The sequence below is a fragment of the Setaria viridis genome, chromosome 3, assembly GCF_005286985.2.
Source record: "Setaria viridis chromosome 3, Setaria_viridis_v4.0, whole genome shotgun sequence".
Lineage (NCBI taxonomy): Eukaryota > Viridiplantae > Streptophyta > Magnoliopsida > Poales > Poaceae > Setaria > Setaria viridis.
In genome coordinates, this window is record NC_048265.2 from 30,070,181 (window position 1) to 30,088,057 (window position 17,877).

Below are 17,877 nucleotides of genomic sequence, written 5' to 3' on the forward strand. Positions count from 1 at the left end.
CGGGCAACCCCCTTGGTAGGTTGCCGGGTCTAAAATACCGATAGCTGGCGCATCAGGTAGGGGATCTTGCTGAGAATCCACTGGCAAACTCGATGGCCCAAGTCATATTCAAGCCTATCGTTGCATTCAAAGCGGGCACGATGTTCATCTTCAGCTCCTAGGTCTGCGTTGCAGATGGCGCTGGAAACTTCCACCGCCACATCGCGTCAGCCTCGGAGAAGAAGCAGCACTCCATGAAGCTCCAACACCAAGCTCTGGAGGATCTCGTAGAGAAATTCAACAAATTTTTAATTTCTGACCTAGTCAGAGGCTGGGGGACAAGTCCGAGTACAACTCTACTCCTCCCACTAGTCGGACTGGTTTTCACGAGCCGACGTTTAAGCCACTGTGCAAATTGGACTACGACCCAAGTTGATTCCCGTTCGGACTCTGAAATGCAGGTGCTGTTTACCAAGATACCCTGTCCAGATCACAATCCAACACGGATATGATCGAGGATCCCGACTACTACTCCGATCCGAGCGAGACCCATTTAGTAGGTCCGTAGCAGGGCCTCGTAATCACATCAACTCCATAAGACAAATTCGTCTACTGGCCTAATATGAAGCCACCCGCTCTGGCAAGAATGACGACTCACGTCATCGCCTACCTTGATACCCTCCCTTACTAGGAGGGAACTCCTCTATCACCCATCTACGAAGAAGAAGGCTCCACGGAGGTCATCACATCAAGTTCAGGAAGCTATTCTCCGGGGCGAGAACTTTTTGCTCTTGTTGCTGCATAAGAAGGCGAGGATGAAGACCAACCAGAGAGAAATCTGCAGCATGCATCACCCAGATGACATCTCGCAGGATGAGCTCACCGCCAATGTCGGAGAAGAAACTGAAGCTCAACGAACTTAATGACGAGCAAGAAACACTACAAGAGCAAAGTGTCGCCACCGCCTTGCAGCCAACTTGCCGATCATGAACTTGGATCATGTGTTTGAAGCAGTTGAATCGCGTCAACACCGTACTCCTCTTGCCACAATCGCGTCCATGGATCTTATTACTCAGGCAATGCCATAGGACAAGTATACTAGGAAGCTGGCTGAATTGGTGGAGCGCGCGTACGAACAACTTGATCAGCAAAACTTGATACATTCAGTCCCACACACCCCATCCCAGCTTGGCAGTAGCCATAGGCGCACTCAATCCAGACCAAGTCAAATTGGAGGTGCCAGACCAAGCCAAGCTGGAGTAGAGGGCAGTCGGGCGGGACCCTCGGGAGGCCGTGGCCAACGTAGGCCCAACCCAGAGCCTAAAAAGGATCTCCGTCACAAGATCAACGCCAGCCGTGACGCCTGTACAATCATTAACGGACGTCACCACGAGTGCGAGCAAGAAGTCGAATAGCAATGAGAGGATTCCAACAGGTTTCCCACCTTCAGTAACATCCCGTTGGGGCGCTCAACCTGGCCGTTGGCCCAGAGATGAGCGATAGAGATGTATCGGACGTCGATCCCACTATTCTCACAGCATTCCTAGAAATCATGGTTGTTGAAGTTTGAGCCTAGGTCTGTGATGATGTGATTGGGGAAGCCGTAGCGATAGACAATCTCGTCAAGAAAGTTGAGTACCCTGTCTGCCTTGGGACAGGTTACTGGCTTCACCTCAATCCACTTAGTGAACTTGTAAATTGCCACGAGTACTCGGTTGAAGCCCCCGGGCGCCATACGCAAAGGACCAATCATGTCTAGCCCCCAGCATGCGAAAGGCTAGGAGGGTGGTATGGTGATCAATTTGTAGGCTAGGACATGTTGCTGCTTGGCGAAGAATTGACAACCTTGGCAGCGGCGGACTAGTTCTTTGGCGTTAGCAAGAGCTATAGGCCAATAGAATCCTGCTATGAAAGCTTTGCCCACGATCGTTCTTAATGATGCATGGTTGCCGCAGATGCCCTTGTGGATCTCCTTCAATATGTCCTTGACATCTTGCTGTGAGACGCACTTCATGAGTACTCTTGATGATGCGCCTTGTTTGTAAAGCTTTTCCCCGACTAGAACGTAGTTCTTGCCATGCCGTGAGACCTGCTCTGGAGGCAACTTGTGCTCCTTAATGTAGTCGATGATAGGGAATCTCCAATCTACATCGATCATCATAACGTTCCGGTTTGGTGCATCGTTGCCTTGATCAGTGATTTCTGAAGGTGCTGGCTCCACCAGCTGAAACTTGAGCACGAGTAGATCTGAGCTTGGACAAGATGTCCATGGCTATGTTGTTGTCATGAGCTACGTGTTGGAACTCCAAACCAGAAAACTTGTCATAGTATTCCCACTGTTCTCACAGTATTCCCAGAAATCATGGTTGTTGAAGTTCGAGCCTAGGTCTGTGATGATGCGATTGGGGAAGCCGTAGCGATGGATGATCTCGTCGAGGACGTCGAGTACCCTGTCTGCCATAGGATAGCTATTAGCTTCACCTCGATCCACTTGGTTAACTTGATGATCACCATGAGTACTCGGTTGAAGCCACCGGGCGCCATAGGTAGAGGGCCAATCATATCTAGCCTCCAGCATGCAAAAGGCCAGGTTGGTGGTATGGTGATCAATTTGTAGGCTAGGATATGTTGCCGCTTGGCGAAGAATTGACAACCTTGGCAGCGGCTGACTAGTTCTTCGGCGTTAGCGAGAGTTGTAGGTCAATAGAATCTCGCTCTGAAAGCTTTGCCGACGATCGTTCTTGATGATGCGTGGTTGCCATAGATGCCCTTGTGGATCTCCGCCAGTATGTCCTTACCATCTTGCCGTGAGACGCACTTCATGAGTACTCTTGTTGATGCGCCTCGTCTGTAAAGCTTTTCCCCAACTATAACGTAGTTCTTGCCGCACCGTGAGACTTGCTCTGCTTCAGTCTTGTCAGGAGGCAACTTGTGCTCCTTAATGTATCGATGAAAGGGATTTTCCAGTCTACATCAATCATCATAATCTCCGGGTCTGGCGCATCATTGCCTCGATTGGTGGTTTTTGAAGGTGCCAGCTCCACCAGCTGAAACTTGAGCATGACTAGATCTGAGCTTCGATAAGATGTCCGCGGTTATGTTGTTGTCATGAGCTATGTGATGGAACTCCAAATTAGAAAATTTGTCACAGTATTCCCATTGTTCCCACAGTATTCCTAGAAATCATAGTTGTTGAAGTTCGAGCTTAGGTCTATGATGATGCGATTGGGGAAGCTGTAGCGATGGACGATCTCATTGAGAAAGTCGAGTACCCTATCTGTCTTGGGACATGTTACTAGCTTCACCTCGATCCACTTGGTGACTTGTCAATCGCCATGAGTACTCGGTTGAAGCCCCCGGACGCCGTATGCAGAGGGCCAATCATGTCTACCCCTAGCATGTGAAAGGTCAGGAGGGTGGTATGGTGATCAATTTGTAGGCAAGGACATGTTGTTGATTGGCAAAAAGTTGACAACCTTGGCACTGGTGGACTAGTTCTTCGGCGTTGGTGAGAGTTGTAGGCCAATAGAATCCCGCTCTGAATGCTTTTCCCATGATCGTTCTTGATGATGCGTGGGTACTGTAGATGCCCTTGTGGATCTCCTCTAGTATGTCCTTGCAATCTTGGCATGAGATGCACTTTATGAGTACTCCTGATGATGCGCCTCATTAGTAAAGCTTGTCCCCGACTAGAACGTAGTTTTTGCCATGCCATGAGACTTGCTGTGCTTCTGTCTTGTCGGGAGGCAACTTGTGCTTCTTAATGTAGTTGATGAAATGGATTCTCCAGTCTACATCGATCATCATAATCTTCCGGTCTAGCGTATCGTTGCCTTGATCGGTGGTTTTTGAAGGTGCCGGCTCCACTATGGATGGCTTGTGTAGCTCAGGGACAAAAACCCCAGCTGAAACTTGAGCATGAGTAGATCCGAGCTTGGACAAGACGTCTGCGTCTACATTATTGTCACGAGCCACGTGATGGAACTCTGAACTAGAAAACTTGTTTTCCAACTTGCGTACTTGAAGACAATACGCATCCATATTGTCCTTGTGGCGATCCCACTGATCACTGACTTGATTGATGACTACGAGTGAGTCACTGTAGACCAACAACCACTTGATTACCAGTGAAACTGCCAGGCGGAGCCCGTGTAGAAGCGCTTCATATTCAGATTCATTGTTGGATACCTCCCAGAAGATTTGCAGCACATATTTGAGTTGTTTGCCTTTGAGAGAGATTAAGAGTACTCCTGCGCTAGCGCCCTCGAGCTTGAGTGATCCATCAAAGTACATGATCCAGTGCTCTGGGCGTTTTACCGGTGTAGGTACTTGATTTTCCCGCCACTCTGCCATGAAATCGATTAGTTCTTGCGACTTGATAGCAGTCCTTGACTTGAATTCTAGGAACAAGGCTCCGAGTTCTACTGCCCACTTAGAGATTCTTCCTGTTGCATCTCGATTGTGGAGGATTTTTCCCAAGGGGAAGTCTATGATGATGGAGATATTGTGTTCCTGGAAGTAGTGTCTTAGCTTCCGTGAGGTGAGTAGTATTGCGTATAGCAGCTTTTGGACTTGTGGGTACCTTGTTTTTGAATCTGACAACACCTTGCTGACGAAATAGTCGGGGCTCTGTACTTTATATACATGGCCTGATTCTGATCTTTCGACTACGATCGCCGTGCTGGTGACATTAGTAGTCACGGTGATATAGAGTAGCAAGTCTTCATTGGGAGTATTCCCCATTCTCTAAGCCTTGAGATGAATCTTTTGAGAGCTGCCATGCATCCAGTTAGCTTCTGGATGTGCTTGATGCACGATGGAGCGTGCAAGTTGGTGATGGCAGCAATCTTTTCGGGATTAGCCTCGAATCCTCGATCACTAATGATGAACCCGAGTAGTTTTTCGGAAGGTACACCAAACACACATTTTTTTGGGTTCAGTTTCCACCGGAAGCTTCACAAGTTTGCGAATGTTTCCTCCAGATCCGCAATCAGGTCATTAGTGTTTCTAGTCTTGACGACCACGTCATCCACGTACGCCTCTACGTTGCGATGAAGTTGCTTTTTGAAGCACTCCTGTATGGCTCACTGATACGTGGCGCCTTCGTTCTTCAACCCGAAGGATATTGTAATGTAGCAGAAGGCTCTGTACGGGGTGATTAATGCCGTCTTGATCTAGTCTTTTCCTTGAGAGCTATCTGATGATACCCCGAGTAGCAGTCAAGAAAGTATAGTAGAGTGCATCCAGCTATCGAGTCGATGACTTGATCAATCCTAGGGAGCCCGAAGGGATGCTTTGGACAGTGCTTGTTGAGGTTCGTGTAGTCGACACACATCCTCCACTCGTTGTTGTTCTTTCGCACCAAGACGGGGTTGGCCAGCCACTCTGGATGATAGACTTCTTTTATGAAGCCAGCCGCGAGTAGTTTGGCCCATTCTTTTTTGATGACTTCTCTCCTATCTCGGATGAATCGTCGTAGTCGTCGTCGCTTGGGCGTAGCTTTGGGATCCACATTCAGTGAGTGCTCAATCAACTCCCTGAGAACCCCTGGCATATTAGATGGCTTCCATGCAAAGATGTCTCGATTGGCCTGGAGGAAGTTGACGAGCGCATCTTCCTATGTGGGGTCCAGCCCTGAGTCAATTAAGGCTATTTTGGAGCTATTACTAGTGCCAAGGTCAGTGGCTTTGATATCGACGTCACTTGTAGGCTTGACCTTGGTTGCCCCCGACTTCTTCTCTGGGATCTCGAGTTCTGTTGGGGACAGTTTCTTGGAAGCAGCAAAGACTTGCATCATCGAATTTGGCACCTGAGTAGTCGCTGCCACCTCCATAGCTTCTGTCTCGTAGTCGTATGATCTGTTAAAGTCTCCGTGCAAGGAGAGTACTCCCTTGGGTCCCAGCATTTTGAGTACTAGGTACACATAATGTAGGATGGACATGAATTTGGCTAGTGCTGGTCTTCCGAGGATAGCGTGATATGATGTTTCAAAATCAACCACCTCAAACTAGATGTACTCAGTCCAGTAGTGATCCTTGGACCCGAAGGTAACTAGCAAAACCACCTGACCAATGGGTATAGCCGCGTTGCCCAGGACAATCCCGTAGAATGGAGAGTTCATCGAGGTGAGCATATCTATTACGTCAAGGTCCATCTTCCTCAAAGTCTTTGGAAAGAGCACATTGAGGCCACTACCACCATCGATGAGTACTTTCGTGAGTCTGGAGCCTACAACTACTGGATCCAGGACGAGAGGGTAGCGTTCTGGGTTAGAGAAAATAGTCCACTGATCCTTCCTTGAGAAGGTGATCGGCACCTCGAACCACTTGAGGAACATAGGTGTCGCGGGTTCAATGGACATGATTTCTCGGAGAGCTAGTTTCTGGGACCGCATGGAAGAAGTATTTGGTGTGTCGTCGAAGATAACATTTACGATGTTGAACGGGTTCTGGAATTTCCGGTTGTCATCCTTATCTTCATCTTTTTTGGCCTTCCCCTTGTCCTTAGCTCCAAAAGGTTCTGGCAGATCTTTCATTACTCTACAAAAACTATAGCAGTCCATCACAGAGTGCTCAGAGTGTGGTTTTCATGGGCACTGCTTTTTCAGGAGCTCCTTGAATGGAGTCCTTTCTTGATTTCCACCACTTTTCTTGGAGGACTGGGACATTATCGCGATAGTATTGTCTGGCTTCCTCTTGCGGTTTTGACTACTCGAGTAGTTGCTTCGGTTGTCGTTGGGGCAATTGTTACGGTTCTTGTCGTTGCATTGGCCGTTGTTCTGGTTGCTGTTGTTCTGGCCTCTGTTACGACTAGACTTGAACCGCTTGATCTCTTTGTCTTCTTCATCCGCCCAGGCTTGGATCATAATCTTGAGGGACTTGATATCTTTCCGGCATCTCCTGCCAAAATCTTGGAACATCCGGCGATCATAGAGACCGTTCTGAAAGCAATCTATACCGCCCCGCTCTGTGATGTCCACAATAGTGGCTTTCTTGTCGAGAAAATGACGTAGATAACTACGTAGGGTCTCACCTTGTTGCTATTTGATTTGCGACAAGTCGATCCTATTGCCAGAACGTTGCATTGCCCCTGCGAAGTTGTTTGTGAATGCCACCTTTAGTTGACTCCACGTGTCAATGGAGTTCCCTTCTAGAGATTCGAGCTATATGAGTGGCCCTGCCTCCATGCAAACGGGTAAGTAGATGACTTTGGTATCATCATTTCCTCCCACCACCTGGACTAATAGCAAGTAGCACCTCAACCATTGGACTTTGTCTTGCTTGCCGTCGTATTTGGTAATACCTGGAGGTTTAAACTTGTCAGGTAGAACCATTTTGTGTACTTTTTTTGATAAGGCGGGAAACCCGTCAGAGTCTTCTCCCAAGTAGTCGACTTCCTGCTCGCCTTTGCGACAGCGCCCTTCAATGATGTCACAAGCATCGCGATTATTGTTGAGCTTCTTACGAAGGTCATGTGCTGGTTTCTTAGGCTATGGTTGGGGCCCACGGTGGCCATGGCCTCCTGAGGGTCCCGCCCGACTACTTTTTTCCCTATGCTGACTTGGTCTGAGGTTCTGAAATCCGGGAACCTCGTTTCGACTTGGTCTAGCATCCTCGTTGTGACTAGGTCTGGCGCTAGTGCCATAATAGGAAGAGGTGCATCGAACTGACTGGATCAGGCTCTATCATCAAGTTGCTCCTACACATGCTCCGCCAGTAGAGCCAGTTACCTGGTGTACTTGGTTTGCGGCATTGCCCGAGTAATCAGGTCTATGGATGCGATGGTGGCGAGAGGAGTGTGATGGTGACGTGATTGAACTTCTTCAAACACATGATCTAAGTTCATAATCGGTAGGTCAGATGCTGTTAGTTTACGAGGTAGGCTACGCTAGCGCAAATCAAAATTTCTACCGCGTAAACCAGGAAGAACTGCCGTATAAGGATCACGGGATTACCACTCGACGCACTACTGGTACGGAAGATGTAGGTTTGCGTCGATGCAGTGAAGACGATCAATGTAGTCGTACGTAGTCGATCAACGTAGTCGTACGTAGTCGATCACATCAACGTCCAGCAGCTCCTCAGCAGCTCGTCCACGTGCAGCAAGATCGCCCTTGTGTCGCGGCTCGTCGGCGGCTCGTCGTGGCTCGTCGGCGGCTCGTCCGAGTGCTGCAGGCGCAACACCTCCAAGGTATCCTCACGTGAAGGGAGGAAGCGTCGCAAGCCGGATTGCTAGATCCGCGAGTTGCAACAGGCGAGGGCGTGGGAGGCGCGGCAGATGTGTTTCGCCAAAAAGGTGTAAACCCTAGGGCGCCCCCACATCCTCTATTTATAGAGGTTCCTAACAGGCCTCTAGGTCTGAGGCCCATTAGTACTTCTAAACCTAATCCAACTCGGATTAGATCCGAATTGGGCTTCCAGCCCCTTAAGTGTGTGACCCTATGGGTTCGGATACGTATAGACATGGCCCGAGTACTCCTACTCGGCCCTATAGTCGGTAGCGGCCTCTAGCAAGATGTGCCAACTCCTATACGCACACGAAGATCATATCAGATGAACCATCACAACATAATATACATGCTATTCCCTTTGCCTCATGATATTTGGTCTAGCTTCAAGCCGACCGCTCTTTCTCGATCCTGTGATTCGGAATCCCTTTGTAGGTTAAATCTTAACCGTACATAGCATGGCCATGCATTTTTGGATCCGATCACTCGAGGGGCCCAGAGATATCACTCTCAATCAGAGAGGGGCAAATCCCATCTTGATTGACCATGTCTCATAGCATGCTTCCTAACAAACCCGAAAGCTACCTTTATAACTACCTTGTTACGGCGTAGCGTTTGATAGCCCCTAAGTAGGTCGATCCACATCTTGAATAGATGCGACAATCTCAGGTCTAAGGACAAAGCGTATATGTTGTTTAAAGAGAGAACTACTTCTCGTGTTGGGTCAGTCCTAGCACATGTCTCCACATGTGTCCACATTATTAGTTCAACATCTCCATGTCCATGACTTGTGAAACATAGTCATCAACTAATACATGTGCTAGTCTAATATTCATGTGTGTCCTCACATGAACTCCGACTAGGGACAACTTTAGAATAACCATACAAGTAAAGAGTTTCACATACAATTCACATAATTGTAAATCAATTCAAGTAGCCTTTAATGGATATTCAATGAACACAATATACAAATCATGGATACAAATGGAATATCATCATCTCTATGATTGCCTCTAGGGCATACCTCCAACAGTCTCCCACTTGCACTAGAGTCAATCTAGAAGGTACCTAATACCCATAGCTCTTACATGCGCATCATGCTTAGCCTGCGGGAGTGGTTTTGTCAACGGATCAGAAATGTTCAGATCCGTGTGTATTTTGCATATCTTGATCTCACCCCGATTAATGAAGTTTCGAATGAGATGAAATCGCCGCATTACATGTTTGTTCTTCAGGTGGTTCCTTGGCTCCTTTGCTTGCGCAATTGCCCCATCATTATCACAGTAGAGATTCAATGGGCTGGACGCATTCGGGAACACACCAAGCTCAATGAGGAAATTCCTTATCCAAACACCTTCCTTCGCGGCTTCCGAAGCCGCGATGTACTCGGCTTCTGTCGTAGAATCGGCCACCATCTCCTGTTTGGAACTCTTCCAACTAACAGCACCACCATTTAGCGTGAACACAAATCCTGATTGTGACTTTGAATCATCTCTGTCGGTTTGGAAACTAGCATCGGTGTAACCTGTTACAACGAGCTCCTCCTCACCTCCATAGACGAGGAACATATCTTTAGTCCTTCTCAAGTACTTAAGAATGTTTTTCACCGCTGTCCAGTGACTCTCACCTGGATCAAATTGGTGTCTGCTTGTCATACTTAGCGTATATGAAACATCTGGGCGAGTACTTATCATTGCATACATGATAGATCCAATAGCCGAGGCATATGGCACTCTACTCATGCGATCCCGCTCATCAGCAGTCGAAGGACACTGAGTCTTGCTGAGATGTATGCCATGTGACATAGGCAAGAACCCTTTCTTTGCCTCTTCCATGCTGAACCGCTTCAACACTTTGTCAATGTAAGTATCTTGGCTTAAACCTATTTCAGACATCAAGAGAGAACCAGCATCCATTTCTTGAAGTATCATTCAAAAGTACTCGAAAACAACTACAAGGGTACATAAAAGTTCAAGGCTCCTCTGGAGAGACAAATTCAGACATCTTGGATGCGATTGGCTCCACCTCCTCGAGGTACTGCGCATATGCCTCTTATGTGCAGTTGCGAGCCACGCCATCACTAGCCGCCGACAAATCCATCCTCAGGTAGTATGACTTCACCATAGTAAGGACTTGTTTGCAAACAGCCTTGCAGAGACCTACCACTTTACCCGGGGCTGCCTTCAATCGCTCAACTAGCGATTGGGGTCCTGCGTCCTCTTCAACAGGGGCAATGGCATTCACCAGATCTTGAGCTACCACAGACAACTCTTGGAGTTCGCCCTGAAGTCTTCCTATGGTCTGGACATGATCTCTGCATGCCACCATGGCCATAGCAAGCATCACCCCATTCTGAATCTTCCTGTCGCGCTGATGCTCGGAAGCAGCCTTTGCTTCTGTCAGCGCAGCCCGAAGACATTCAGCTTCATCAGCCACTCGGTCATGCGCATTCCTCCAGTCAAGGAGTTGGCTACTTGCAGCAGCCTCTTGCCTCTTGAGCTCTGCAAACACAGCTAAGTTTAAATAGCAACCGACTATAGTCGGACATACTCGAAAGATACAAAGTACTCACCTTGATACTTTTTGTTCAAAGACTTGTAGCGGCTCTCCAGCTTCTGCTGCAAGACTTCGTGATCTGACCACTCCACAGCAAAGGATCTCACTCCAGTTTCATGGACCCTTAAGGCTTCTGTAAGTCGGGCACACTCCTGCTCCAATTGATGGCTTCGTTCTTGCAGGGACCGAATGTGTAAATCAATGCGATCAGTCAAAGATCTTGAAATTACTCAATCTGTTCAACAAAGCAAAAGAAACACACCTGGAAGCTTCAAAACACATCAACAGCTTTCTGGAACTCTGACTCCGATAGTGGGCTGAGCATCGGCCTTCAAGTACTCTCCGCAAGATGCGGAGCAGCACCACAAGCAGTACCTGAAAAGATTATCATCAGTCACCTGACTACTACGACTACAATACCAGGACTATGGATACATACCTGGAGCATTTGATTCTTTGGATTTTTCTACATCCACTACAGTCAGAGCTCCGCCAGTAGATGTCAACATAGAAGCTTTCCCAGAACCCGAAGCAGCGGAGGGAACCTCCACCGAACGAATCACTTCTTGAAGCATAGACATGGTAGCTCCAAGGTGACCAGCGTCAACTTCGGGTACTTCCTCAACAATAAAATCCTCCAAGGGAGCAGATAAAGTAGTAGGGGGATACGACTCTACTCCTGTCTCCACAGGGATAGTTTCCTCCGTATCCCTACATCACAGCACAGTCATTATACGACTTCAAGACAACTTAAAGATATACACCAAGGACAAACAAACTCACCGAGTTGAGCGTGGCGGAAACCGCACACATTTCTTCTTGATGATGTGTGGCCGAGTACTCGGTGCCACAGGAGCAGCCGCTGGCGCCGTCTTCTCACCAAGACCTGGGAAACACGGAGTCAAGACTACAATACAATTCAGACTAACACAGCTAGTCGCGAGAGAAAGCTTACCACTGGCAATTACATTGGACAACAAAGAGCCAGTAACAACTACTGGCGACACCTTCTTCGCTACTCTAGCAGGCAATCCTAGGACTGCCTGGTCAGCAACTAGTAGAGCGGCAGCCAACGGAGCATGCGCGGTCAGCTCGAGGGCTACTTCAGCATCCACTGGTGGCACCTCCTCTGGCACCTTCTCAACAGACGCAATACCAACGCCTGGGTCGGTCACGACTACTTCTCCACAAGCAGCCTCATCATCACCAAGTGCCGCATCGACAGCCTTTCGAACACAACAAAGTAATCACAAGATTGCAAGATCAAGTCTAAGATTAAAAGTAAATACACGGCTACATACCTTGGCACCGTGAGATTTCTCAGGAGTAGAAGCAGACTTAGCCATAGACATCTTGCGGACTACTCTGTATTTCTTCATAGGAGGAGAGGGCTCGTTCTCTGACTCCTCAACGACAGTTTCTTCTTCTTCCGACTGCGCCAAGTAGCCGGCAAGAACTCGGGACTGCAAAAAAAAGGTGTCGATATTTAAAACAAATATCGCAAAGGTCAAAAAGTACAAGTCAAGTGCAAGGACATACCACTTCTGGCTCATACCAGGCATCATACTGCCGAAGAGCTGCAGGGATTACTGGTACTCCCTGGTAGTTCCTGAAGAACTTGGCCAACAGCGCCTCCACATCATCTCAGATATATACTCATCGGACATACGCGATGGATCCTTGTGTACTCACTCCCCGAGTGAGTCCGTTTCTGAAGCGGCTGAACTCTTCTCTTCAGAAGACTGGCCGCCATGTTAATCCTAGTGAGACCAAGTGCTTTGAACTCGGTAATCTGCTGCAGCAAATGCTCCAGCTCCGGGGTATCTTCGGTTTCGCTCACCCAGTTCTCTGCATGCTTCAGCACGTGACCAGTAACCACCGACAATCGAGGATCATGGTTCCAACCATAGAACCACCTTTTCTTCCACTCCCCATGGGAGTCAGTCAAATTGTACTCAATATACGTGCCCGAGTTCCTGAGTTGGAACCCGACGCCTCCAAAGACCTCTGTCCTAAGTGCACTAGACTGAGGTTTACAGTGAAACAATTTCCTAAATAGCTCAAGGCTCGGAGGAACTCCCAAGTAAACTTCGTAGAGGTGTATGAAAATTAACATATGCAGTACACCATTGGGATTCAAGTGAACAAGTGGAAGCTTATAATACTCGAGGATACCTCTGAAGAAGTCAGAGGTAGGCACGGCCAACCCTCTCTCTACGAAGTGTGCAAGCATCACTGTCTCGTCGGGGTGTTGCTCGAACTGCCACGCATTCAGAAAAGCAGGGCGCCACTCGAGTACCTCCTTCGTCTGCAGAAGCTTGGCGTCGACTAGCGCCTGCACGGCCTCCTCCTTCATCACCGAATGCTGCCACGTCGCCCCAGGCGGTGGCAGCACAGTCTGGTTCGTCGGCGCACCTTGGGCGCCGGCAGCACCAGTTCCTTCCCCTTCTTGGACTTCACCTTACCCACCGCTGGACCCTTGCCTTGGATCTTCTCGGGTTTCTTGCCCATCTTCTTAGTGCAAATCTGTCGATTTCAACCTCAGCAAACTACACTCACCCTCGGATCTCTCTCAAAGAACAGCAATGGCGGCGGCGGCACTTGGCAATCGCGACGGCGGAGGAAAATAGGAACGGAAAAGTAGGAGGAAGAAGAGAAACAGATCTAACTACAGTGGGGCGTAAACCTAACCAAAAGGGGGCCCTCCAGTTATATCTCCGTCACCTCCAGATTCTAAGCGTCAGTTACGCAACGGATGGATTTTAAGCAGATTAATTGCCTTAAACACCCAACAGCTACTCTTTTCAATGGATTGTTGACCACTTCAACAACAAAAATCGCCTAAGTGCTCGGGGGCTGCGGGTACCGTACCCGATGGTCAGCTTTTTCTTTTTCAGATTTCCGAGGGCAAAATAGTCAAAAAGCTGGATTGACCCTAAGCCTGACTCTTTGACTCAACCTAAGGCTCGGGGCTACTCCATATGGAGTGCGATTGACATTGCACTACCATATAAAAACTCTCGGAATAGAAGCAGCTCAAAGGAACAAGAAGAGTACCTTCCAGCCACACGACAGTACTCGAGAGCTTCGGACACCAACCTCTACAAAACTGCTCAGATAGTGCCCCAAGTACTCGAGATTGTGGCGCACGACTACAAAGTACTCGGGGCATGTCGAGCATGCATCCCAGGCCCACGAGTAGACCCTGGACGGCCCACTAAGGGACGTACTCGGATATGATCAGGACAAAGGATAGGCGTATCCCACTAAGGGACCATACCGAGTAGAATCTTTAGTAGTACTCGACTAGGACTCGGGCTTGTAACCCTGCCCTCCCGTGCATATAAGGGCGGGCAGGGACCCCCCTCAAAAGAGAACAACTCTGGTTCATCCCAAGATCAATAGAAACCAACACACAGGACATAGGTATTACGCGATTTAGCAGCCCGAACCTATCTAAATCATGTTCCATGCGTCACCATTGATTCCTTGATTCTCGACGATCCTTACCGCACAAAAGACCACCTAAGGTACCCCCTAGGCGGGTTGCTGGTCTAAAACACCGACATGGTGTGCCTATAGATGTATGGCCGACAGCTACACTGCAATCCAGGAGTGCTTCAAGAAACAGCTACACTACAATGTAGAGGCATACATGGATGACATGGTCGTAAAGATTAGAAACCCCGACGACTTAATTGGGAATCTGGAAGAAACCTTCACAAGCTTGCAAGAATTCTGGTGGAAGCTAAACCCAACAAAGTGCATTTTCAGCGTACCCTCTGAAAAACTACTCGGATTCATCATCAGTCACCAAGGGGTTGAAGCTAACCCCGAGAAGATCTCCGCCATCACTTATATGGTGGCTTGCAACAAATTTATCTCAAGGCTTGGAAAACAGGGACTACCCTTCTTCAAACTACTCAAGCAGCAAGACAAATTCCAGTGAACCAAGGAGGTAGACCAAGCCCTCCAATGGTTGAAGAACTTATAAAAGCCACCGATCCTCACGGTGCCAAATCCCAATGAAGACTTGCTGCTCTACATCGCCGTGACTACTAACATCATCGAGGCCTGTCTACTTCGTCAGCGAGGTGTTGTCAGATACCAAAACCAGGTACATGCCAGTCCAAAACCTGTTGTATGCAATACTACTCACCTCGCAGAAGCTACGACACTACTTCTAGGAACACAACATCTCTGTCGTCACAGACTTCCCCTTGGGAGAGATCCTTCACAATCGGCATGCAATAGGAAGAATATGTGGGTAGTAGAACTCGGAGCAATTTCCCTAGAATTCAAGTTGAGGCTATGGCGGAACCGCCCGAATTAACTTAGCTAAAGCACACTTAGGTCACCTAACACGTGATCATGTACTTTAATCAAGGTTAACTCGGTGATGCGTTGGATTTCATCCGATAAACCACTTCACACAGGATCGAGAAAGCATAGCTCACATGAAGGTGAGTGGTTCCACAGATTACAATAGTCCATCCAGATTAAACAAGTGCATCAAATTATTACAACCTCAAGTTCGAAATTCAAACATCGTTTGCAGAGTTTCAAGCAGAAATAAATAAGCGGAAGCTAAGTGTCATTGCATGATATCATGATGAAGCCGATCATGACATCAATGATCCCGATCCTCGCCGTCCGAGGAGGGATCCACTCAACCGTCCAACCAGGAGGAAGCTGGGGAGGCCAAGTGCCACTTGGAGCAAGCTTAGAGGCGTCAACATCACCTGAAAGAGATATGCCACAACCAGTCTGAGCGACTATGCTCAACAAGACTTAACTGACCGGTGGTACTATTCCTCCAACACCTAGACATGCAAGCTTTTTGGCTAGAGGGGTTTGTTTTTGCCAAAAGCAACTAGTGTAGGTCCTTACTTTCCATATTTTAGCCACAAATTCTACGTTCATTTACCAGTCTAAGTTAGCAACTATACTAAACAAGCATAGTTTTCAAACAATTAGTGCAGATAATCATATTAGATCATCCTCATCTTTCATTCTTACTCAGTGTAGCATAGCGATCAAGTAGTCCCATACTATGAGAGGCAGACGAATCGATTCAAATTTCTTAACCATGCATGGCGAACCTAATCCCACGACATCCACGCACCGCAAAGGGTTGCTTCATTTGTTAGCCGTCCCCATCAATTCGCAAACCCATGTTGGGCCCACTTCCCTTGGTACAAGGCTCCATAGACCTAGCCTCTGCCCTTCTATGACCGCACTTGCCACCACATGCGGCCATAAGGGAACTCCATTCCAGAGACAGTGGAACGATCCGCTTACATTTCGGTTCAATCAGGTACTAGGCTTCCCCATCCCATACTAGGTATGAGATTAGTACTTTCAAACACTTGATCACGAACACTATCACATCTCAACCTTAGTCCAATTTCATGTAGACAGACGGGGCAAACCACCGAGTATCGAACATAAGCCCAGCCCCGTCCATCGTCCTTATAGTTGGAACATAAGTAAAGCAATCAACTCCTATAACTCGCAAGTGACAGGAAATCACTCGACTTTTACCGAGTCCTATTAAGCATTGCAACTACTCAACTTAACATACTAGTGTTCAGATCAATGGTACTATATTCATGCATCTATGGTTTCAATCAACTCCTAGAACGTAAATGCGCAGACAAGGCAAACAATTGTATTGCAAGTAATTTAAAACATAGGAATTCATGCTCCGGGGCTTGCCTTCATGCGGGGAGGTAGCAAACGGGTATTCGGCTTGCTCGGGCTCGGCTCCGACGGGCTGCAGATCAGCTACGGCTCCTTCTTCTGACGCCAGGTGAAGCTCGTAAGTCCCGTCAGCAAGGTTCAGCTCTACATGAAATGCAATGCATCAAATTAAATTCCTAAACTTTCTCATAGGATGTAAAACACGAGTTAGTACTGAAGAAGAAGTTATATTAGGGCCACATTCACCTAAATAAGGTTCTACACCTTCTTTATCTACATAAGGAAGGTGGGGTGTGGTGCGAAGCTGGGGGTTGATTTGATGGTGATTGTGTACATATATGCACCTCAACTTTATTAAACTTTAGATCGGAAAGTTATCCTATTTTTGAATGTTCTTTTGTACCTCTTCCAATATTACCTTTATTACCTTAAGGTAGCATATACTTAAACATTTTTAAAATAGCAACCTTAATGAAACTGGTCATGAAATTTTAACTGTGAGTTATAGGGGTGATACAGAGCCTTTGATGAATTTTTCACAATTTTTAGTGAAGAGCATCTTTTTCTATGCATTTACCTTATTTATTCTCCCCTAAATAGGAAAGTGGTCCTTATCTCTATTTATGGTCGGTTCCATATTTTTCCCACAAACTAAGTATACCACTGACTTATTCCAAAAGGTTTCATATTTTTATCATCTCTGGTTTAATTATTATGCAAAAGGCAAAAACAAGCTTAGATTTCCATGACAAAACTAAAACAGAGAATTAAACATCTGAGCTAGGCTCCAAATCATTTTTCCAAGCTTTTACTTTCTGAAACAAACACTTGAGAGTTGGATTTAACTTTTTAGCATTTTTCTATGATTTGTTATGATTTAAATAGCTTATACAAGAACTAAAACATATAACATTAATTTTAGCAGTGACATGTGCCAAAATTATTTTTATTAAAAACTACTCTTTACACCAAGTCTAGCAAAATTGGTTTGACATTTTTCCGAAATTTCTACGAGTTTAGTGAATTTTCAAATTTAAACATATATTCTGCCGATATAAAAAGATAAACCGCGGCAAACTTACGATCTAGCCACTAGGTCTACGGTTTAATTATGCAAAGGCCCTTGGTTTTTGCACTAAAAACCCTAATTCGACTTTCTCAATCACAATCGGGTCCTTGGGTGCGGGTGGCGGCGGTCGGCCAAAATTCCGGCGACTTGCCAGCGGCCTTGGAATGGTAAGGGGTCGGGAAGGCTTACGGGCTCAACTTGGGTCGGTTTGAAGTAGTTGGGGGTGACGAGGAGGCTCGGTCGGGGTGGAACGCGGCGGTAGCTAATGGCGGCGGTGTTCAAGCGGCGGCGATACTCTTCGTGGGCAATCGACGGGCTCTAGAGCTGCGCCAGGGAGAGGCGA

General features: G+C 47.4%; 1 protein-coding gene across 1 annotated transcript in view; it reads left to right on the forward strand.

The window, feature by feature from the left end:
- LOC117849205 (uncharacterized) overlaps positions 1 to 4,074 on the forward strand; it is a 32,777-nt gene extending 28,703 nt beyond the window's left edge. The window contains exon 3 of the mRNA XM_072292407.1: positions 4,006 to 4,074. Within this exon, the coding sequence (XP_072148508.1) occupies positions 4,006 to 4,074 (69 nt within the window). The remainder of the gene's footprint in view (positions 1 to 4,005) is intronic.
- The last annotated feature ends 13,803 nt before the right edge of the window (positions 4,075 to 17,877 follow it).